Here is a 22,366-nt window from a genome sequence, read left to right as displayed (position 1 = left end):
GTGCTAGCCGTCGAGGGTTTGCTTTTTAAAAACTGGGCTTATTTGTGTTATGAAAACTTGACGTTAGGGTTTCTTTGGTTTTGGTTTGCTTTGGGGTGGCACTTGTTGGGATTGACCCGAGGGAGGGTGATGGTGGGAAGGGGCGTGGGAAAGGAGAGGGGGATAGAAGGCACGGGGGAGGTAGAAGGGGGAGTGAGGCTGGGAAGCTGAAGGGGGCACTGATAGGGGGCGGGATGAAGAGGGAACAACCAGTGGCAATAGAGCAGATAAGGAAAAGATGCTCAATGCTGAAGTGTCAGAGCTGAATGAAAGATGGTGTCAGGAGGCTGCAGAGGCTCTTCTGCTGCTCCTCATCTGGAGGGAGGGATACTGGGGCTTGGGCTGGGTCCCTCTGCCGCCAATGCAGGGGACTGGAAGGCCTTAACTCACACCCTGCACCCTCATCTATATCCAGTGCTGGCTGTTCCCTGCAAATTCCTCTTGGATGCTGCTGTGGAAGATTCAAGGGTCGGGTGGGGGGCACAGCTTGTTATCCCGTGCAGGTCCCTTTGGGTCTGGTGGGAAGGGTGGACAAAGGCCCTGTCCCTCTAGTGCAGATGGTGCTGTGTATTTTGGGGGATGTGACCATTTCCAAAGTCCACTCCCTGTTTTAATCATTATTTGCATCAGGGGCGCAGGTAAAGACCTCCCCCAAGATTGAGGCTCCGTTGTGCTAGGCCCGGAATAGATGGTGCCTGCTCCAAGGAGCTCACTGTATAAATAGATAAGACAGAGAAAGAGCGGGGGAGGAGAAGTGGGTGTGGATGTTGGAGGTTAAGTTATAGGATATAAAATTGTAGATGTGTTGGGAACGGCAACAGACTCCTCTGCATTTCTGCAAGGATTTTCCTGTTGTCTCCTGGGACATTAGCAATTCAGCCCAGGAGGTTGTAATGAATCTTGCTGAAGTCAGAGGAAGCACAGAGTTTGAATACATCAAAAGAGCCGTGGTACATTCGTCTATCTATGCTTCAGAATCGCACTCAAACTGGATAACCGATGATGGCAGTTAGGATGCGTTCCAGTGAACGTTAATTGGGGACATGAAGCAAAGCGAGAGGGAGGATTCCTCACCAAATGATTAGTCTTGACCCCTGTCATAATCAGGATGATGTTACGGCTGGGTTTTTAGGGCTGCTATTCTATTGCCATCTGAGTGGCCCCAGACCCAACTGCTTTAGTAAAGCCATGAGTAAACAAAGGTTGTACTTGGCTAGCTGATTTTAACGTAGCTGGCTAATGCCCAGGAGTTGCTAAGCTGCGTGTCTGAAGTGTTTATCCCGAAGTCAGTCTCTGGTTTAATTCGGATACCATTTCCATGCTCAGTGAGTTTGTGGCAAGGCTGGTTTCTAAGTGGCGAAAGGGGAAGTAATCTGCTGTTGGGCTGACTACTAACAGCAGCATCTGCAGGGTGCTGCTCCGTGGTAGCAATTGTCTTTAATAAGGCAGGTCTCTGAGTCCCTCTCTGCACACTCACAAGCTCTACAGTGTACAGTCTGCAGCGCTCACTGCTCGGAGATGGATGGTGCTCTGGGGATTTCTTTTCAGGCTCATCTTGCTTTCTTTCACTTGTGACGAGGAAAGGGAAGCCCACGTTGCAAAATGGAATCCACAACAATGTTCCCAAGCAGGAGCTGCATGGAAACATTCAAGTGTGGGGAGAACCCCCTCTATTAATCGTAAGCTGCCCTGTTTTAAAACCTCTGCCACACAGACGTCTTTACTTGTGTGTGCTGCCTGGAATGTAAGAACCCGAGAGAGCAGTGAGGTGGAATTTCTAATTCGGCTCTTGGGGTTGTTCCCTCCACCCCTACTTCTGCTTAACTTAACTCCAGCTGTCATGTCACTGTCTGTAGCTCCCTAGATGCATCAAGCACTCAAAGAAAAGGGCCGATAGGGGAAATGTTGGTCAAGATCCTAATCCTCCACTTACCTGCCAATGCATGTGCTACAAATCAGAATAATCCGGGAGCATGGAGAATCCTTCTCTCTGTGCCTTCTGTAATTAACATCCTTTAGCAATGAGTTATTGTTAGCCTACGTTGGTAAAACTTTGTAGCACAGAGAAATTTCATGACTTAATGTCTAATTCATGGTTCATACAGGGCTAAGATGGTTGGCACTGTAAGAGCATGTGGGATTTTTTTCATTTCTAGTTCAAACTAAAACATCTTAAAAAATATCTTGTGTGTCTGGATGCAGAAAAGATGTCCAGGTTTTTAATCTGTCACAATGCATTTTACTATCCGGCTGGAAAAGTTGTGAAAGGAGATTTTGTTTCTCTCTTTAAATACAAGAAGTGCCTTAAATTTGTCAGTGACTTTGTGAGACTGAGGATGGATCTCGATCTCCAGTAGCATGAGTGATGATTTGCGCATCTTAAACCTCAAGATGACACCAGTAAAGTAATAATGCCTGGCAAGTGTTCGTCTTAAATGCACCCTCTGAGATGGGTGCTATATAGACACACAGTGAGACACAATCCCTGCCCCAAAGTGCTTACAGTCTAAATAGACAAGTCAAAGGGTAGGAGGGGGCAGGCACAGAAAGGTGAAGTGACTTAGCAAAGGTTACACAGCAAGTTGGTGGCAGAGCTGGGAATAGAGCCCTGGTCTCCTGGCACCTAGTCCAGTGGGCAATCTGCTTCCATGTATGTTGATTTAGTCTCGTGGGATTTTTATTGTCTTCATCTTTCTGGGATGTTGGTACCTCTTTTCTTATATTAACAGTATCACTTCTCTATGAAAACAACTCAGAACAATGGTAATTTTGCCATTGAATTCAGTGGAAACAGGTCAAGCCCGGATATGTGACACATCCTTCAGAGTTAAACCCTTCTCCCAATGCAGTCCGTTCCAAAACTCGCATTGCCTTAAATGAAAATGGAAGCTGGCCTTAAGTGTATGCTTGTGCTACTGATTCACATTTGCAGTCAGTCCTAGTCAATTCTTGCTAGTTCTTGATTATCCTTTGCCATTTTTTTACTGTTTTTTCTGCCTTAAAATGTAATCCTTAGTGTCCCCCTTTGCAGAAATCAAGACAATTGTAACTGTTTGTTAGGCCTTTGATCTGGTAACTTTCAGCTCTGGCAAAACAAGGTTTACAACTTTATCAGAGACAGGATACTTGAAACTAACAGCTTGCCTCATCGTCTTTCAGGCCTCTGCTTGGGTGTTCTTATCCAGACCTCTGTGGTCTTCTTGTTTGCTTCCCCCCACCCCACATTGTTAGGTCAACACAGTCCTACAGAACATTCTAATAACCCACCATAGTTACACATTAACTTTACCTCACATGTTTACTGCCCATCAGTAGCCATAGATTAATATATAGCAATTCCACATCATCACAAAGGCCATATAAGTACCATAGGTAGATAACTGACTCAGTCTGGTGCATAAGGAAACTGGGGATCTCTCACTTAGCCAGGGCTCAAACCATTCTGTGCTCGGTAGATCAGCAACATCTTAAATTGCACCTGGAAGTCAGTACAGGTATGGTAATTTCATCCACTACCAGGTTAAGTCAGAACTGGCCTTGACGTGAAGGTGGCATGTCCAATTACCAATCCTCTAAACCATCCGCTCCTCTCCACCTTTCACTGAACTATTCTACATTCAGCTAGAGTGTGCTGCTTTCAGTGTCTCTGTATTAAAATTCTTTAAAGCCTCCATTTGAGGCAGACATGCAAGTGTGAGGTAACACAAAATGCTGAAGGCAAAATAGGATTGTTAGTTTGTTGGATTACTAGACTGTAAACATTTAGAATATAAAAGGGAAAGTGCTGCCAGTATGATATAGTACCATGAACAGAGGTCAGTGGACACGTATCATAATCAGTAACACAGAGCAATGAGAATTCTGCAGCCTAGAGTGAAATTCACAATTGATTCTTCTCCCTCCAGGTTTATCTGCAGACTTCTACAGTGATGAATATTCCTCCTTCGTAAATCTTGCATCCAGAGCTGATTATGTATTAGTGTCTGGATTTTTGAATGGTGCTGTTACTCGGGAATTCACAACAGAGTAGTACAGCAGGTAGATTAATATTGTATACAGGCTTTTGAATGCCTGGGTGCTGACTGTATGGCGTGAGAGGACTACCAAAAGAAAGGTGACATTCCTTGTTAGTAATTAAGAGTTTATGTAACTAAACTTTGAATTAATAGGAAGTATTCAGAGGACAGGGAGAACTTAGATCCTGCTTTTCTTTTGAAGAATCAATTTGTTCAACTCTTTTCTATCAAACCACTTGGTCAGAGTCTCACTGTAACATGGACAGACAGCCTGCACCTCCCTTTCAGTTTCTCTGTTTTCTCAGCCCTTTATGTTTCTCATTTTAATCATTTTGACGGAGGCAACTGAGACTCATATGGTCTGGGACCTTCCTACCCAAGAGGCTACTTTTCTCTCTGTGCTCTGTCCCAATAGCTGCACTTCTGCTGGCTGCTTCTGCAGATTTGAACTCTTGAGAGCCAGACGCAAAGGCATTTGTTGTGGAGGGCCCTAGGTTTGCTGCCTTGGCCGATTCCCCCGGAACCTGAGTTTTGCTGACCTTCAAAATGTGGTGGTTCTGCTTGCTGAGAGTAGGCAGGGTATGTTGAAGATGAGCTTTCCAGGGTTATGTTTTGATCTAGCAACTAATGTGTAAATGAGGTCTTGAAAATATGCACATGACCTAAAATGGCATCTATGCAAGCTATTGTCCTGTCCCCCCCATATTATTTAGAAATTGCTAGGGCCATTGAAAGCCAGTCATAGCCATTGTACGGTGCGTTGTGAATGAGGCTGGGCCTTGTATCACCTCACTACAGAAGTTGCATGGGGTGTGTAGTGTACAGTGTAGGGAACCACTTGAAGAGGTGAAACAGTCTTCTGGTTAGGGTGCTGGACTAGGATTCAGAAAACCTGGGTTCAGTGCCTGCCTCTGCCATAGTCACCCTCTGCGACCTTAGGAATGTTGCTTACCCTTCCTGCACCTTTAAGTTGTCAAAATGAAGCACAGCACCATTTGTCAATCAAAAGGGGACTTTCACACACCAGAATGGAGTTTGTAGACTGACGCAGACATATACAGTCTTGTCACCGTGCCGGTTCAGAGTGCTGGCAAGTGTGGCTTTTCCACCAGTCAGCACTGCTTGAAACTGGAGAGCAGCAGGGGGAGATTTTCAAAGGCACAAGGGGCAGTGAAGTGCTCCCACCCACTGGATGTCAATGGGAGCTGGGTCCCTAACTCCCACCTGTGCCTTTGAAAATCTCCCTGTTAACAGGTAAGAAATTGGCTCCCTGCTTAAGAGTCTCTTTTATTTGCTGGGACAGGGCCAAAGAGCTGAAAAGCCATCTCGGTGGGACACGCTGAGCCAGATCTTCAAAAGCACCCAGCGTGCTGGGTGTCACAACGAGAGTTTCTGGGTGCTGCGTACCTTCGAAAACCTGACTCTGATTTGGGTGTCTCACCGGAGCTGAGCTCTCTTGAAAACCCAGCCCAACAGAGACTAGAACTGTCTGGGGAGCTGGGGAGCCTCATCCTCCTGGTCTGTTCTGCCTCCCTTCCCTCAGTGGGGAGTGGGCTCAGAGCATCTTCATGTAGGTCAGTTGACCTTTGTGCTTTCCACTGGACTGTAAGCTAAGATCTGGAGTAAGATGTGATACAAGGCAATGCATGGCGGTGCCTGCTCTCTTGTTGTATCATTCTGTTTGGTTCTGCATTGAGGTGAGGATTTGTCTGACCATGAGTCTGTCTGGCATTGTGCTGTGTCCAGTGGTATCCTTGCTAATTGTCTTAAAGCAATGGGACAAACTGGGACGGTGCTTCCATCGAGTCTGGACTCTCTGCAACTTTGCAAAGTAAAGTTTGGAAAGATCCATTCTCCCTTGACCTATTTATCCTTGGCCTCTTGTATGTGCTGCATTGTGTCCCGAGGAGGAGACCTTTCTTCTTGAAAGCCCTTTATTTTTAGTCCAATGAAAAAGCTTTGCTGCAACTTAGTGGGGAGTTGGTCTTTCTTACCCCATCCTTGCTCTCTCTTTCTGAACTTGCTGGCTGCTACCTACTTCCCTACTGTTCTTCATGAACTTGAAAGCTCACTCAGTGGGTTTCACCTTCCTCTTTTCACTGTGTTCTATTAGTGTCTCTTTATTTTCTCTTTAATCTCTGCCTTTGCTTTAGTTCCTTTCCTAATTCTACCTTTGTGTGTGTGGGCGCGTTTACTTTATAGCCTAGATTCTCTCCTGCTTTCCCTGCCTAGCATTTTGCTTTTGAAATCACACAACCAGGCCACCCCATTTGTCCTGCTGCATCCCAGTGTGTGTCCATAAATGAAACATTTTCTCTTGTCAACTGAGATAACTTTCTCAGGGCTTCACTTTGCCGCAAACAGCAGTAAATTGGAGACTGCATTCTAGCAAGTGGCTTCAGCACTAATAGCTGCCATCTTCCCTTGATTTAGCTCTGCTCTTTCAACCAGGACCTGGGGAGGGTCGTTTGCCATTGGCACTTGAGGGCTTTAAAGCTTGGATCTGTTGCTGTGGTCAGTGTTGATCAGCCAGTTGAAATACAGACTGATTTATTTTTCACAACCCACTTACACAGACCATGGTGATTGCTCTTGCTTTGGTCTCTCCTCTGCTGCCATAGAGAATTGGGTTCAGAGATCAGGTCCAGAATAATAATTTATTTTTGAGATCTTGGAGAAATGGGTGAGAATGTCAAGTAAGTCGCTCGTGCGCTTCGATGAACAGCATTTGTAATGACACCAGTGTTTGTTTCAAAGGTTTCCGAAGGGCGTCTGTTGTGGAGAGGTACATGCACAATTATCATTGGAGTGTTACATGTATAAACCAGGAGGGAAAGCATTAAGACTGCAGATTACATTCCAGACTTTCTGTATTCGTCCCTGGACTGGTACCAAAAGAGTGTAGTGAGACTGAAGAAGCAGGGACAGTTCTAAGGGTCAGGATCTTGCAAATCACCAGCGTTAAAAAATTAATTCTTCACATGATTTCACTGGAAACCCAACAATCTCCTGTCTTCAGTGGCACAATGGATTCATTTAGAGTGAGATTTTCAAAGTCATAAAGGACAACTGCCCAATTCCTACTGAAAGTCAAACCTATCTCCTGTTTGTACCTTTGAGCAATCTCCCTCTTACGAGCCATTCACAAGGCATAACAGCCATATTAGTATTGTATTACTGTAGCACCTCGGAGCCCAAAAAACCCCCTGTCCCTGAACCAAAGAGCTTAAATAGAAAGATGGACACAGGGTGGGGAAAGGGGCAGAGTGAACAATGTGATGGTGGCAAATGTCATGTTACTGCCTCAATGTATTTATTTATTTATTGTGAGTTTGGGGGGAGCTGGGCTAAGGGGGAGGGGAGAAGTGGGTAAGAGGGGTGATGCAGAGGTGACGAGCCGGTGGGTGAGGCAGAAGGGGAGGGTTGGTGCAAACAGCTGATCAGCACAGGGCAGAGAGGGTCCAGTCAGAACTGCAGAAAGTTCTCCAAGGGGTCTGCAGCTTCTGCCCCTGATGGTTGGAGTCTTCTCTAGTGCCCCCAGAGTGTGTGTGTGGGGACTTCTTGCACGGTTCTGGGTCCAGGGAGGTGCCGGGGAGACACATGGCCATGGTTGGGGTCCATTCTCTCCCTCAGTGTCTCTCACGAGTCCTCAGAGATCAGCTGTTAAAACCACATGAGAATTGAAGTGGGGGAGATGAAAGATTAGCAGCAATCAGAATGGCATGATTTTGAAGTCTGACCTTTCAAGTCAGTGCTAGAAATGCACCAGTAAACCAGTACAAATTCTGCCAGACCAGTATATTTTTTGCAAGCACTGGTCCTGGACAAGGGATCAGGAAGAACAATCCCTGCAGTACATTAAAAACTCACTTCTGATTAGCCTCAGTGGACTTTACGGTGCTCATCACTTCTCTGGGCATGTCGATACGGCGAGTTAGCGTGCGGCAAGCTGGGTGTAAATCTACATTGCTGTAGTGTGCGGTGCACTAACCATCCTTGGGGACCGTGCTTCTGTACCCTAAAAGTTCTGTGGTGTGATTTGCGGCAATAGGTTGGAGCACAGAAGGAGGTTCTACATGGACAGTTAGTGTGCGGCAGGATACAGCAATGCAGATTGACACCCTAGCTTGCCATGTGCTAACTCACTGTATAGTCAAGCCCTCACAATCAGGCCCTGTGGTGGCAGTCCTGTTGATGATACACGAGCCAGGAATAGAATCCAGCTCCCTTAGTTGTTTTGGCTCAGAAGTATTAACAGGAGTAAAACACAGTAAACATTTTTCTTGTAGACACTGTAGTCAGAAAAATATGACTCAATATGGACCCAGGGAGTAGAACTGACGAACAGGAAGATGTCATATCTGCATAGTCACTTTTCTGATCACAACAGTTCCTTAGGGGATGGGGAAATATTCTCAAAGGGACAAAAATCTTATTCTTTTTCTCAGTTATTACATGATTTTGGCTTTCAAGCCACAGAGGAGAGTTTGGTCAGTAGGAATAGGGTAGAGGTGATTAAATGAAAGTGTTATAGATGTCTTTGGAACAAGAATCTCTTCTTTTCCCCATAACCACCCATCCCTACTTGGCTTTGCCCCACCAATATATCAGAAAAAGTGTCTTGGTGTTTCTGCACACGTACAACGTGCATCTTGATGCTGATGTTCTCTGTAGGGGCCTAGTCGACTTCAAGGCTGTAATTGCATATGCTGCTCTATAGTGTGGGTGTCTGGCAAGTAATGGTCGCACAATTTCAGGCTTGATAGCTCCCGCTGCCCGATGTTTGAGTGAAAGAAACAATCTCTAGTTTGTATCTTTATGGTGTTGCTAACCACATACAAAACCCCTTAGTCACCAGTGGCAAATATTGAACATCAGGGTTTCCCAGGAGCTGAGAAAACCATGTAAAAAAAACCAAACAAAAAACCAGACTCTTCATCAAAGCCATAGGCAAGGGTAATACCAGGGTCTTGGCTGGGCCACATTCTTCAAGTGACAGCACTTTTTGTAGCTTAAGTCAGCATCTTATGTGCACAGTCTATCCAATGTCAATGTAGAAAGAGTCAAGTATGTTTCTTTCCAAGATTCAGTTAACTCCTTTGCACTTAGTTTTAGTGGTTAGGAATAGGGTACTGTGCTTTTACATAGTTTGAGCCTCTTCACCATGTATTTCTTTTGAGGCATAATGTTGTGTAAAGAACATTTACACTCAGGAAAACTGCTTTCATCTTTTATTTTAATATTCTGTGTATGGTCTCATGGAAAAGCAGTGCAAAACTTTGTAGGTGAGATTAATTGCTTGTGTTTATTTGATTGTTATCAAAGGGAAAGTACATTTTACTCTGCCTAAAGGAGCTTAACTTGTTGGCTGAGCTGCAGATACAAGGACTGTATCATTGTTCAGTGACAGGAAGTACTTATCGACACCTGCTTCCCAGGGCAGTAATCATGAGTCTGCGCTAGCACTCCTCCTTTGCAGGTTCTCAAAGTGCTTTGCACACTGTGAAGTCTTACAGGTCCCCCTGTGAGTTACTGTATATACGTATTAATTTATCCATCTTAAAAAGCCAGGGCAAGAACAGAACCGTGGTGTCTTCCTGACTCCCATGCCCCCACATTCCTCTGCTCACGCCACTAAACCCCACTCTCAGAGCAGGGAAAGGAACCCAGAACTCCTGATTCCCAGGTTTCCTGCTTTAATCACTTGGTCCTTCCTTCACTTCAACAAGGAAGTTTTAAAAAAACAAACAAAAAACACCTTAAAAATATCCTCCTTCAGTTACGCTTATTCCAAACTGAGCGTGTTCACACATTGACTTGGCCCAAAATAACAAAAGGTGTGAAATGAAAAACAATTCAGTGGCTTCGGTGCGAGCTAATGCGCAGAGCAGCCCTAAGAGGCACAAGACCAAGCTATCCCATATTTCTGATTAGTTATCCCCTCGGTGTTTTGGAAATGCTTCCAACAATTGATATGAAATTGTCTCTTCTGTTTGTTTAGGAGTTTTCTGCCTTCCTTGTCACCTTGCAATGTACACTTTAATTAAACACTGTGTTCTCTTTGAATTCAAGCAGCTACCGTTTTATTGTTGGAAGCTTTACATAGCTTGAACAGTGCATGTGCAATTTTAAAAGTAGGACAAGGCAGATGTTGCCTTCTGCTCCTGTGTTAAATTTGGTTGGTTTGTTGTCAAGAGGGAATTTTGTTTGTTTGTTTCTCTTGTTTTCTGTAGTGCTCAATAAGAACCAAACACACTTGGGAAAGGCTGCATGATACTCCCCTTATCTGTAGCTCATCTTGTGTCTTTGTAAAATCAGTAAACAGATCTAGCTACCTGATTCCCACCACCAAGCTACAATGGCTTTAGCAAAACCTTCTTCGTTGCCTCTCAGTTCTCTAACCTGTCATTTGCTGTGGATTTTCTTCTGTTTTAGTTATGCTTTTGCCCTGTGGCCCAGAGCCTTTAGTGCCTTGTCAGGGAGCAGTGAACTTTTGAGAACATAAGAATGACCATACTGGGTCAGACCAGTGGTCCATCTAGCCCAGCATCCTGTCTCTAAGGCCTGGTCTACACTACGCGTTTAAACCGATTTTAGCAGCGTTAAACCGATTTAACGCTGCACCCGTCCACACAACAAGGCCCTTTATATCGATATAAAGGGCTCTTTAAACCGGTTTCTGTACTCCTCCCCGACGAGAGGAGTAGCGCTGAAATTGGTATTACCATATCTGATTATGGTTAGTGTGGCCGCAAATCGACGGTATTGGCCTCCGGGCGGTATCCCACAGTGCACCATTGTGACCGCTCTGGACAACAATCTGAACTTGGATGCACTGGCCAGGTAGACAGGAAAAGCCCCACGAACTTCTGAATTTCATTTCCTGTTTGCCCAGCATGGAGCTCTGATCAGCACAGGTGGCGGTGCAGTCCCAAATCCAAAAAGAGCTCCAGCATGGACCGTATGGGAGATACTGGATCTGATCACTGTATGGGGAGGCAAATCTGTTCTATCACAGCTCCGTTACAGAAGACGAAATGCTAAAGCATTTGAAAAAATCTCCAGACAGAGGCCATAGCAGGGACTCAGCACAGTGCTGTGTGACAAGCGTAACGGAAAGCCAAAGAATCAAATGGACGCTCATGGAGGGAGGGAGGGGGTACTGAGGACTCCAGCTATCCCACAGTCCCCGCAGTCTCTGAAAAGCATTTGCATTCTTGGCTGAGCTCCCAATGCCTGTAGGGTCAAACATATTGTCCGGGGTGGTTCAGGGTATAGCTCGTCAATTTACCCCCCCTCCCCCCTGTGAAAGAAAAGGGGAAAAAATCGTTTCTTGACTTTTTTCAATGTCACCCTATGTCTACTGAATGCTACTAGTAGACGCGATGCTGCGGCAGTGAACAGCAGCATCCTCTCCACTCCCTGGTGGCAGATGGTACAATATGACTGCTATCCATCGTCATCATCAGCCTGTGAGTGCTCCTGGCTAGCCTCAGGTGAGGTCGGCCGGGGGCGCCTGGGTAAAAATAGGAATGACTCCCGGTCATTCCCAGTAGATAGTACAGAACGGCTGGTAACTGTCTTCATCATAGTAACTGGGGGCTGAGCTCCATCAGCCCCCCCCCCTCATGTCTAAAGAAAAGATTCTGTCCTGCCTGGACTATCATAGCAGCTGGAGGCTGCCTCCCCCTCATTTTATCTCACTAACAAGTCCGTGTTTCTTATTCCTGCATTCTTTATTACTTCATCACACAAATGGGGGGACACTGCAACGGTAGCCCAGGAGGGTTGGGGGAGCAGGGAAGCAATGGGTGGGGTTGTTGCAGGAGCACCCCCTAGAATGGCACGCAGCTCATCATTTCTGCGAGATCTGACACGGAGCGGCTGTGCTCTCTGGTACACTGGTTCTCTAGCACACTTGCCCCATATTCTAGGCAGGACTGACTCTATTTTTAGATACAACATAAAGGAGGGGATGACCCGGAGAGTCATTCCCATTTTTGTCTTTGCGCCCCCGGCCGACCTCAGCCAGGAGCACCCATGACAGCAGCAGACGGTACAGAATGACTGATAACCGTCATCTCATCGCCAATTTACAATGACATGGCAGATGGTACAGAACAACCGATAACCGTCTCTGCTATCTTACAAAGGCAAATGAATGCTGCTGTGTAGCACTGCAGTACTGCCTCTGTCAGCGGCATCCAGTACACATACGGTGACAGTGACAAAAGGCAAAACAGGCTCCATGGTTGCCATGCTATGGCGTCTGCCAGGGCAATCCAGGGAAAAAGGGCGTGAAATGATTGTCTGCCGTTAGCTTTCACGGAGGAAGGAATGAGTGACGACATTTACCCAGAATCACCCGCGACACTGTTTTTGCACTATCATGCATTGGGGTCTCAACCCAGAATTCCAATGGGCGGGGGAGACTGCGGGAACTATGGGATAGCTATGGGATAGCTACCCACAGTGCAACGCTCCAGAAATCGACGTTAGCTTCGGACCATGGACGCACACCACCGAATTAATGTGCTTAGTGTGCACTCGACTTTATACAATCAGTTTTACAAAACCGGTTTATGTAAAATCGGAATAATCCCGTAGTGTAGACATACCCTAAGATAGATAATTAGATGGGGCCCCAATTTTGGTTGTAGAATGTAGGCAACTCAGTAACACCACTGATAGATAATAACAACTCCTGTGTGTGTGTGTGTGTGTGTGTGTGTGTGTGTACACATCCCTAGGGCTGGATGCGTACATCCCAGAGGCAGTGTGTTCAGCAAGTCCATGAACACTTGAGTAAAACTGTGTGGTAGTTGGGTAGCATTTGGTTCAAATGCTTTGTCTCTCTGGGAAGTTTGTGATTTTTTTAATGGTTTATTTCAACTTGACCTAAATAAGTACAAAAAGGGAGGGCAAAGCTTTTTGTCACTTACAGACCTTAAAGAAAGCAAAGTTGGAAATAGATTGGCTGTGCTACAGCCCTGCTAATCACACCATCTTTTCTCCCCTCCAGCTATTCCTTATTGCCGTCTCGAACCCTGATGCTTTTTGGAATGAGCGCGTGTGGCAGGAAGGCTCTGACTCTGCTCAGCAGCGTGTTTGCTGTATGCGGTTTGGGGCTCTTAGGAATTGCTGTTAGCACCGACTACTGGCTTTACCTGGAGGAGGGAATCATCCTGCCCCACAATCAGACCACCGAAATCAAAATGTCGCTGCATTCTGGTCTCTGGAGGGTCTGCTTTTTGGCAGGTACGGTATTTTGTACAAAGAACTGTTCACTCTTGTGATTTTTCACATCATCTTCAATGAAGAACTTTACCCAGTAAAGCAGTGGGCCGGGAGCCAGGGATTTTAGTTACCTTTCCTGGTTTTGCTGCAGATGTTCTGCACAGACCTTGGGCAAGCCACTTAACCACTTCTTTGCTTCAGTTTCTCCACTTGCACAGGGGGGGTTGGGTGGTATAATTCCTTATGCATCAATTGTAACTTTACAATCTGCCCTGAATGAATGGTGGCGCAGAGCTGTGCTGCTCAGGAGCACAGCAGGGAAGGAATTACTGAATCACAATTCTCTCCCTGGTTCTCCCCATACTCCAGCAGGAAGTAACCGGCTACTGGATGTGGAATGGGAGGGGCTAAATCGAGGCTCCATTGGTCCTTGTTCCTGCACACCCACTTTCTGGCCACCTGTGCAGTGGGGAGTAGCAGCTCTATGGAGATTGCTTCCCCCTCCCTCCAGTGCAGTGACCTGTGATGCAAGTAGTCTGCATAAGGAAGTTGAGAGTTTTCCCTTGCATGATGGGGTGAGGTCACAGTCCTGCTTTTTTTGTTTATAAAATGGTTTGCAATGCGGTGGTGTCAGGTGCTTTAGAAAGGCAAAGAATAATTATCACCAGTGTAATTCTCCCCCCCCTCCCCCCACCGCCAGTTCTTCAGGGGGGTTGCAAGTCTTGCACCACTGGTTTAAAACAGTGCAAGGCTAGAGTAACCCAAATAAGTTTCCTAAGGGGACCAAGCCAGTGGCAGAGCTAGGGGTCACCCAGATGTCCCAATTCACATTTCTGTGCTTTTTACTCACCAGACCATCCATTTTGATTAATCATGTGTTTTGTATCAAATGTTAAACCTTTGTTTTCCTCATCAGAAGTCATCCTAAGCCAAGCCCTCTCTAGCTAACTTAGAATCGCACGGTCTGTCAAAATCCCCCTCACTGCAGATTAGCACTTAGCTTTCAGAGCTTTCTCCTATTCAGGAACAGCTGTTTACATGCCGTTTGTTTGAAAATGCACAGAAGTACTCCATGTTACCATGAACTTCCCATAGCTTGAGCGTTGTTGTTTTTCCATTTCCACTGCCCTCCAATAAATGTTCAGAATGACCAGCACAATGTGAATTTTGTATTTGTTGAGCTAACGTGTTTGATACATGAGACCAGCTCACAGTACTCCCTTAGCTATTACTCTTTTGCCAGCGACATTTTAAAAAGCCAGTCCCTCAAAGATACAGTAGCTAGTAGGCATCTTTCTTCAGCACCACACGCAAACAGTTATGACTCAAAGAGCAGCAGAAAAGCAAGTTTTTTTTGCATGCACTGAAATTCATTTAAAATAAAACCAATCTTCTATTAAAGAAACCATTTTAATTAAATGACAAGCATGAATCAGACTCTTCTCCCTGCAGGTGAGGAGCGTGGCCGGTGTTTTACTATAGAATACGTCATGCCCATGAACGTCCAGCTGACGTCTGAATCAACAATCAGTGTTCTAAGTAGGTGGTTTATTTACATTTTTTGTTGTATCATTTATTCTTTAGTTAAAGTTCTAAGGAGTTACTAGGAATTACTTCAGAACTCAAGATGCAAAGGGAGGCTTCTGATTGCCTGTTAGTGCTGTGTTGTAACGTACAACCGGTTGCTTACATACAACTACACTTTTTACTTGTTGAAATGCCAGAGATGCTCAAAAGTGTCTGATTATGTCTCCCCCTTATGCTGGGGTGCTCACAGCAGCTACAAGCCAGGCCCTGCATCCTGTCACTGGAGTGGTCAAGGCCGGTGGCTTTTTTTGGAGTAGATGAGTTTACATTCTCTCCCTGCTGGTGACGAGTACAGCACATACAGATTGGGGCATTGCGCAGATTTAGATCCCCTGTGGGGTGGGATGAGTTAAGGATGGAATGTCACAGCTCTCTCTGTAAAGTTCTATGTTTTGTTTTTGTCACTTCTAAGGGCTGGGTCACACGGGGGGCGGGGGAGGGAATTGATCTAAGATACGCAACTTCAGCTACGCTATTCGCGTAGCTGAAATAGAAATATCTTAGTTCAACTTACCTGGCCGTCCTCATGGCGGCAAGTAGACCGCCGCAGCTCCCCCGTCGACTCTGCTTACTCCTCCTGCCAAGGTGGAGTACGGCCGTCGATTCGGGGATCAATTACTACCCACGTAGTGTAGACGTGGCCTAAGTGTGAACCTTAACCGTGCTTGGTACATTTTTGAGATGATAATGACAAGTATTTAGTGAAAAGACTTGCAATGCTACCACAAAAAATATTGGATGTGCATTTGTAAGGCTTCAGGTAGAAACCACTCGTAATACAAACATTAACAGGTGTGTTCTCAGCCAGGCATAATTGCACCTTCAGTCAACTGCTTATCAAAGAAGATTTGGTGTGTTGCTTTGGGGGTGGGTGCCAGCACGCACATGAGAGAGCAGGAGAGGAAAAAGAGAGATCTAGAGAAAGCTACAACTTGGAGATGTAAAGAACCTGGTCTGTGCAATCTAGCCCAGTTCTGGTGTTAGGTAGGGAGGGGCTAACCCTGTTCTCATTTTTCCTCTCCCTTTTACAACCAGAGATGATTCGTTCTGCTACGCCTTTCCCTTTGGTCAGCCTCTTTTTCATGTTCATCGGGTTTATACTGAGCAATATTGGACACATTCGGCCTCACAGAACCATCCTGGCCTTTGTATCAGGAATCTTCTTCATTCTGTCTGGTGAGTTTCATTGGAATGATCTTAACATTGCACTTGCTGTCTCCTCTGCCTTGGTTTCCTCTGAAAGCCCTTGTACTTTGGGGGTGGGGGGATAATAGCCATATAAACCCACAGATTTGTAAAGCTGCAGTAACACTCTGTTAAATCCTTACTTTGGGCTATATTATGCCATAGTATTTTTAAGCAGAACTCCTCACTGAAATCAGTGGTGAGGTGGCACATTATGGCTAGACCCGGTCAAAATTGTTATCAAACTTTTTTTTTTTTTTTAAAGATGAAAAATGGCTTTTCAACAAAATGGAAATTTTGTGGAAAATTACCTATTCCATCAACAATGCCTGGGCTTTCATCAAGAGCTTGATGTGAACATTTTCATAGGGAAAGAAAAATTCCCAACCAGCTTTAATAATGACTGCTTCACTTGATCTGTGATATGATACCATGCAGTCTCTTAGCCTGGCACAATATATGAGCCTCAACCTCAGGAATTCCAGACCTATGGAGCCACAGAAAATCAATATTAGAATTTATATCTCATAAGGTCCATCTATGAATAATGATGAAAAAAATACTTGACCCAAAAACTATTTTCCGTAGTCCTGATAAATCTGCCTTTCCTTGCTTTATTTCTCTTTCTTGAGGCCTGTGGAAAAAAGCTGTGGTGAGAGGATTTTTTTTTTGTAGTTTTCAGCAGTCTCCAAGAATATCTTTTAGCTTATTGTTTCAGTAACTTCGGGGGCTCTTAACTTGGTCTCCAAGTCTATTCTGTGCAGTATATAAATGGTAGCTCTTTAATAGCCGACTTTGGGACTGCAGTGGTATAATGAGACATGTAGGAGTTTGCATCCACAATTTATCACTCCCATAGGACTGGACTCTTTTAAAAACAAAACAAAACAAAAAAACCAAGGCCCCTTACTTCTTAGGGTAAGTCAGTCTCAGGGGAAGTTTGAAACTTTAAAATAGTCAGCTGGGATCTTCCTACATGAGACAAGTCAATGTTTTATTCATACCGTTAGAGGAGTGTTAAACAAGCAGCTGTGACAGCTGAGCTTTAAAGCATTTTCGTACATGGATCACTTGTAGTTCAGAAGAGTGTTGCTTAAGAACATAATGGTTTGACTAAAATGACATAAATGCGTTGATCCTTTCAACGGAGGAGAAGCCTGTTTCCCCAATTTTTTGAAATGCAGCCTACATATTTTAAATTTTAGATACAAATTTTCTCTGAAAGGAAGAACCACCATGAGCTGCTTTGTGTCTTTACTGAAGAACGTTTCCTTCTGTCATTCTCCCTTCCCAGGTTTATCTCTGGTTGTGGGGCTGGTGCTGTACATATCCAGCATTAACGACGAGATGCTGAACCAGACCAAGGACTCAGAGACTTACTTCAGTTATAAATATGGATGGTCATTTGCTTTCTCTGCTATCTCTTTCCTTCTCACAGAGGTACTTGTCAGTCGTGAGCTCTCTGGAGTGCCTATAAGGACACATCTATATTGCCCCACAGCTTGAACTACAGAGATATGAATAGCAGTATGCACCAAAGGGCTGCCCTGTAGCTCCCTAGGGTGGATGTTAACTAAAAGGTTCCTAGTCCACATTAACGTAGTCCTCTTCAAACAGGACTCCATTAATGCAAAGTAGGAAACTTTTATTGACACCCACAGTGTCCACACGGGGGAGTTAATGCAGCACTTTTGTGCTCTCTGCTATTCACACCCCTGTAGTCCATACTGTAGGGCAGTGTAGTCCTAACCTTAGAAACATGGTCTGTTCTCAGGAGTTAAAATATTGACTGTTGGGCCAATCCATCAGGAATTGGTTGTTATGAAAAGGAGGATTGTGATGGGATTTGAAAGGGCAAGAATCTTGAGGAGCCCCTAATCGTTAGTAGACATCTATATGGAATGACAAACAAATGGGCTGATCCTGCTGCTGTCAACTGAGCCTGTCTCCTGCCAGCCAGTGCAAACCCTGAATGCCAGTGGTCAAAGTAGGTTGAATCAGGAGAAGCAGGAGCACCTTGATGACAGGTGTATTGTTATCCCCATGTTACAGATGGGGAAGCAGAGGCAGAAGTGACTTATCCAAGTCAGGAGGCCATTTGTCCAGTTTTGAACTGATTTGTCCTCTTTTTGGGTGCTTTGTTCCCTGTTTGGTCCTGGCAAACCTGGACGTGGTTTTGTCCAGTATTGGACAGGGGACTCTATTTTTAAAAGTAAAGTCACGCCAGCGGGGGCAGGGTGGCACACTCTTAAAGATGGACACCCCCTTGTGTGGCATGACCCTGCATGCACTGTGCATGAGAGGCCATGCCAGTTGGGGTGATGTGTTGCGCTCCTCAAAATGGTGTCCTTCAGTGCAGTGTGACCTCACACGTGCTGTGCGTGAGAAAAGCCCTGCCGGTGTGGGTGAGGTGTTGTGCTCCTCAAAATGGTATCTTCCTGTGCAGCGTGACCTCACACGTGCAGTGCGTGAGAGAGGCCATGCCAGTGGGAGCAGCTTCACGCTGTTCCTGAAACTACTGGAATGGCCACCCTATAACCAATGTCTTACCACAAGTCATTTGCAGAGCAAGGGAATGAAATTAGGTCTGCAGGCACCCAGTCTGATGCCCTGCCCACTAGACCATGCTGCTTGCATAACTGCACAGTCTTGTTTGTCCTTGGCAATGCCAATACGGCTCCTGAGTATCATTCATTCATTTAGAATTAAATCAACCCAGGTCCCTATCCTGTGAGTCGCATTTGTTTCATTTTTTCCCCCTTCAGAGTGCTGGTGTGATGTCCGTCTACCTGTTCATGAAACGATACACGGCCGAGGAGATCTACAGGCCCCACCCCGGCTTCTACCATCCCCGTCTTAGCAACTGCTCTGATTACTCAGGGCAGTTCTTGCACCCCGATGCCTGGGTGCGCGGACGCAGCCCCTCTGATATTTCCAGTGATGCATCTCTCCAGATGAACAGTAACTACCCTGCCCTGCTCAAATGTCCTGATTATGATCAAATGTCCTCCTCCCCATGTTGAATGGCAATTAACTCCATTGCCTACTTGGGATTAAGAGCAAGCAGCTGCTGTGTCCTGACTCAGTTTGTCATTTTTAGGCCACTCTTTCAGGACAATCCTCTATTTATATGATCATAAATGGTGTTAATCATTGCCTAGAGAGTGTGGTAGGTTTTTGGGTTTTTTTAAATGATACTTACTCTGCATATCTGAAATACATCTAAGGTCCTGATCCCCAGCCATTCCACACACCCAACAAGTAGTAGCTTTGGATGTGGAATAGATCCAGGATTGGGTTTAGAGAGGGTTTGATATCAAAGAACCACCAGTAGCAAAAATGCATTTCATGGTAGGTGGCACAAGCTTGTGTGTTTGTATCATTTTGCTGTAGATTTATTGGCATGAACGATACATGTACATTTCTAAGTAATGGTATTAATTAGAAGAGTATAAATTGCATCTTGATTTGACATTCACAATGATGGACCATCATTTCTGTATATCTTTTCTAAGTAGGCCATAATGATCAGTAGCCATCCCTCCCAACTATACCTCAGGGGATTTTCAGAGGTCTATAATTATGTTAGGGTCCCACTGACTTTCTGTAGGAGCCAAGACATTCATTTAGGGCGTTTGGCAAATCATGTCAAAAAACCATTCATGTTAGACCTTCCTCCAATATGGCTTTGAAAACTTTTGACATCAAGAAAGGCAAATTCTTGAAACAAGCGGACAGGTTCTCTGCTGATATAAACTATCATAGCTCCATGGAAGTCAGTGGCACTCTGCTAATTTCCCCCAACTGAAGATCTGGTGGCAAATTTTATATTTTACAGAAAATAGTATATTATTTCAAGCTTGATTAATTTTGCAGCGGACCTTCGTTGGGGACCTCGTTCTTCGTGAAAAAGTCAATGTTATGCACTTTGGTCTTGGAGGACTGAGAGCTACCAGGAGATGAATATCAGTCCATTTCTAAATTTAGTTTGGGGAACTGAAGGTGAAAATCTATATACAGTACTGTTGTAAAAAAACACAAGATTATTGAAAGAACGGTGTCAAAATGTATGGTTTCTACTCTTGTTGTTTTAACGGCCTCAGAAAATGTCAGCATCAGAAAATCCTGCAGGTGTTTTTTGTATATTATATTTTAATTTAAAGTTTGATTGTACTAAATGTAATGCACTGACTTTCAGCGTCATTACAATGTATTTGTAATGACCCTTGTACTATTTTATCATTACCATATATACTCGATCATAAGCTGGTTAGTTTATAAGCCGACCCTCCCAAGATGGATAAGTAAAAATGGAAATTTTTTATAACCCGTTCATAAAATGACCCTATAACTCAGGGGTCAGCAAACTTTGGCTCCCGAGCCATCAGGATAAGCTGCTGGTGGGCTGAGATGATTTGTTTACCTTGAGCGTCCACAGGCACGATGGTAAACCTAAGTGAAGAAAGAGTCCCAGTGTGCCAGCTGCTTACCCTGACGGGCCGGGCCGGGCCGGCAACTGGTGGGGAAATGTTTTTGGGGGGAGAAGCTGAGGGTCAGGGGAGTAACCCCTGTAACCACCCCCCACATAACCCCACCCCTAGCCCGGGACCCCCACACTCTCCCCATCTCATCCCTTCCCACCTTATCTGGGGAGGGCCAGGGGAGGATGTCTCTGACCTGGCTGGAGCTGCTCCAGCATCTGGGCAGCGCGGACGCAGCCTGCTCCAGTGGGCCAGACCGGGCGGCGCAGTTGCAGCATGTTCCAGCAGGCTGGGCCGTGCTCCGGCAGTGCAGCCACAGCCTGCTCTGGGGGGCGGGGCCGAGCGGCACGGCTGCAGCCTGCTCTGGGGGGCGGGGCCGAGCGGCACGGCTGCAGCCTGCTCTGGGGGGCGGGGCCGAGCGGCACGGCTGCAGCCTGCTCTGGGGGGCGGGGCCGAGCGGCACAGCTGCAGCCTGCTCTGGGGGGCGGGGCCGAGCGGCACGGCTGCAGCCTGCTCTGGGGGGCGGGGCCGAGCGGCACGGCTGCAGCCTGCTCTGGGGGGCGGGGCCGAGTGGCACGGCTGCAGCCCGCCAGCTCCGGAGCTGCAGCTGCTTCGGAGGCTGGGGGGAGAGCAGTGTGGCCAGAAGCGGAGAGACGCTGGCCCTGCCTCTTCCCTTCTGTCTCTGATGGCTGTGCTGCCTCTCCTTGCTCCCTCTGTTGGGGGGGAGGGGCTGTGTCCCACTTCTCCCCCTCTATACCCATTCATAAGCTGACCTGCTTCTCTGGTGCTTCCCTTTTTTACTAAAATATTCGGCTTATGAAAGAGTATATACGGTATTTACAAAATATTCCAAAATATGATCCCAGTTCTGTATCAGGATCCAATAGCACAGACCCCTGTGCCCACTGGGTTCTGTGGGGCCCCGCACAGATATATGGGTCTGTACTTGCCGATCTGATGCAGTATCAGGGCTAATTCTATCCACTTATTCAAGATAAGAAATGTAATGTAGATACTGTCGCCTTTACTCTTGGGTAATTTGCTTTGTTTTAAACCAGGGCATCATTTTGTACACTCCAGAATTTGTAAATATGGTTATTTATCTGTAAGTTTTTATATTCTCTCTCTTAAGACATCTGTTTCTCATTTTAAAAATAATTTATATATTTATGTAATAGATTTGATTTTAGGCATCTTTAAGCATTAAAAAACAACAGAACCCTTAAATTAGAGCTTGATATTCATTACTTATAAATAGAAAATGACCTGCTCAGTCCAGATGAAGGGTTTAAAAGCTGAGCATATTTTAATGTGTGGTGTTGCAATGTGCAAATATATATAGGCCTGCAAACACATATGCTCGTTGTCAGGAAAACATCCCTTTTCAGAACAGTTATTAAGCGTCTGCTTAAATTCCGTCAAAGTCCCATTGGATGGGTCGTCTTCATGTGCTTAGTGTGCTCTTGAATAGGCATGGACTTCAGCACATGCTTAAGTGCTATCGTGAATCAAGGCCATGAGTCGATGGCACTACCCATGTGATAAAGTTTTCCATGTGTATAAGTGTTTGCAGGGCCGGGGCTCTGTTAGGGAGCCAGGCTATAATCAGGTACAGTAATGATTCACGCCTTTGCCATTTTGCCAACTGTTCAGTTTTCAGACTTTAGTTTTCAATCTTGTTAATGTTTGGTTAGACTCTCAGTGTACCGAGAGCATTTAGAACAGAACTGTTTTTACCGATACAATGTTTATAAATTGATTAAATAAGTTTGATGGTATTTACAGCTTAGATTCTTTTTTCCAGTTAACGAAGAACAGTGC

The 22,366-nt window shown here is 45.5% G+C and overlaps 1 protein-coding gene across 1 annotated transcript; it reads left to right on the top strand.

The window, feature by feature from the left end:
- The first annotated feature begins 3,476 nt into the window (after nt 1–3,476).
- Nucleotides 3,477–19,133, top strand: CACNG5 (calcium voltage-gated channel auxiliary subunit gamma 5). Its single transcript, XM_039501846.1, has 7 exons — nt 3,477–3,533; nt 3,945–4,077; nt 13,078–13,313; nt 14,745–14,831; nt 15,915–16,055; nt 17,359–17,504; nt 18,830–19,133. Exons 3-7 carry the CDS (start codon nt 13,106–13,108, stop codon nt 19,085–19,087), a joined length of 840 nt encoding a protein of 279 aa, XP_039357780.1. The 5' UTR covers nt 3,477–3,533; nt 3,945–4,077; nt 13,078–13,105; the 3' UTR covers nt 19,088–19,133.
- Nucleotides 19,134–22,366: the final 3,233 nt, after the last annotated feature.

This window comes from Mauremys reevesii, linkage group 15, assembly GCF_016161935.1.
Source record: "Mauremys reevesii isolate NIE-2019 linkage group 15, ASM1616193v1, whole genome shotgun sequence".
NCBI lineage: Eukaryota > Metazoa > Chordata > Testudines > Geoemydidae > Mauremys > Mauremys reevesii.
The sequence above is the reverse complement of the archived record's forward strand: the minus strand, read 5'-3'. Positions and strand labels throughout refer to the sequence as shown.

Bases quoted from the DNA above. Each gene is read 5' to 3' on its own strand.
- CACNG5 (XM_039501846.1), top strand. From the start codon at position 13,106: ATGCTTTTTGGAATGAGCGCGTGTGGCAGGAAGGCTCTGACTCTGCTC. The intron at 16,056-17,358 runs GTGAGTTTCATT...CTCCCTTCCCAG, and splicing joins AATCTTCTTCATTCTGTCTG to GTTTATCTCTGGTTGTGGGG. The intron at 17,505-18,829 runs GTACTTGTCAGT...TTCCCCCTTCAG, and splicing joins TCTCTTTCCTTCTCACAGAG to AGTGCTGGTGTGATGTCCGT.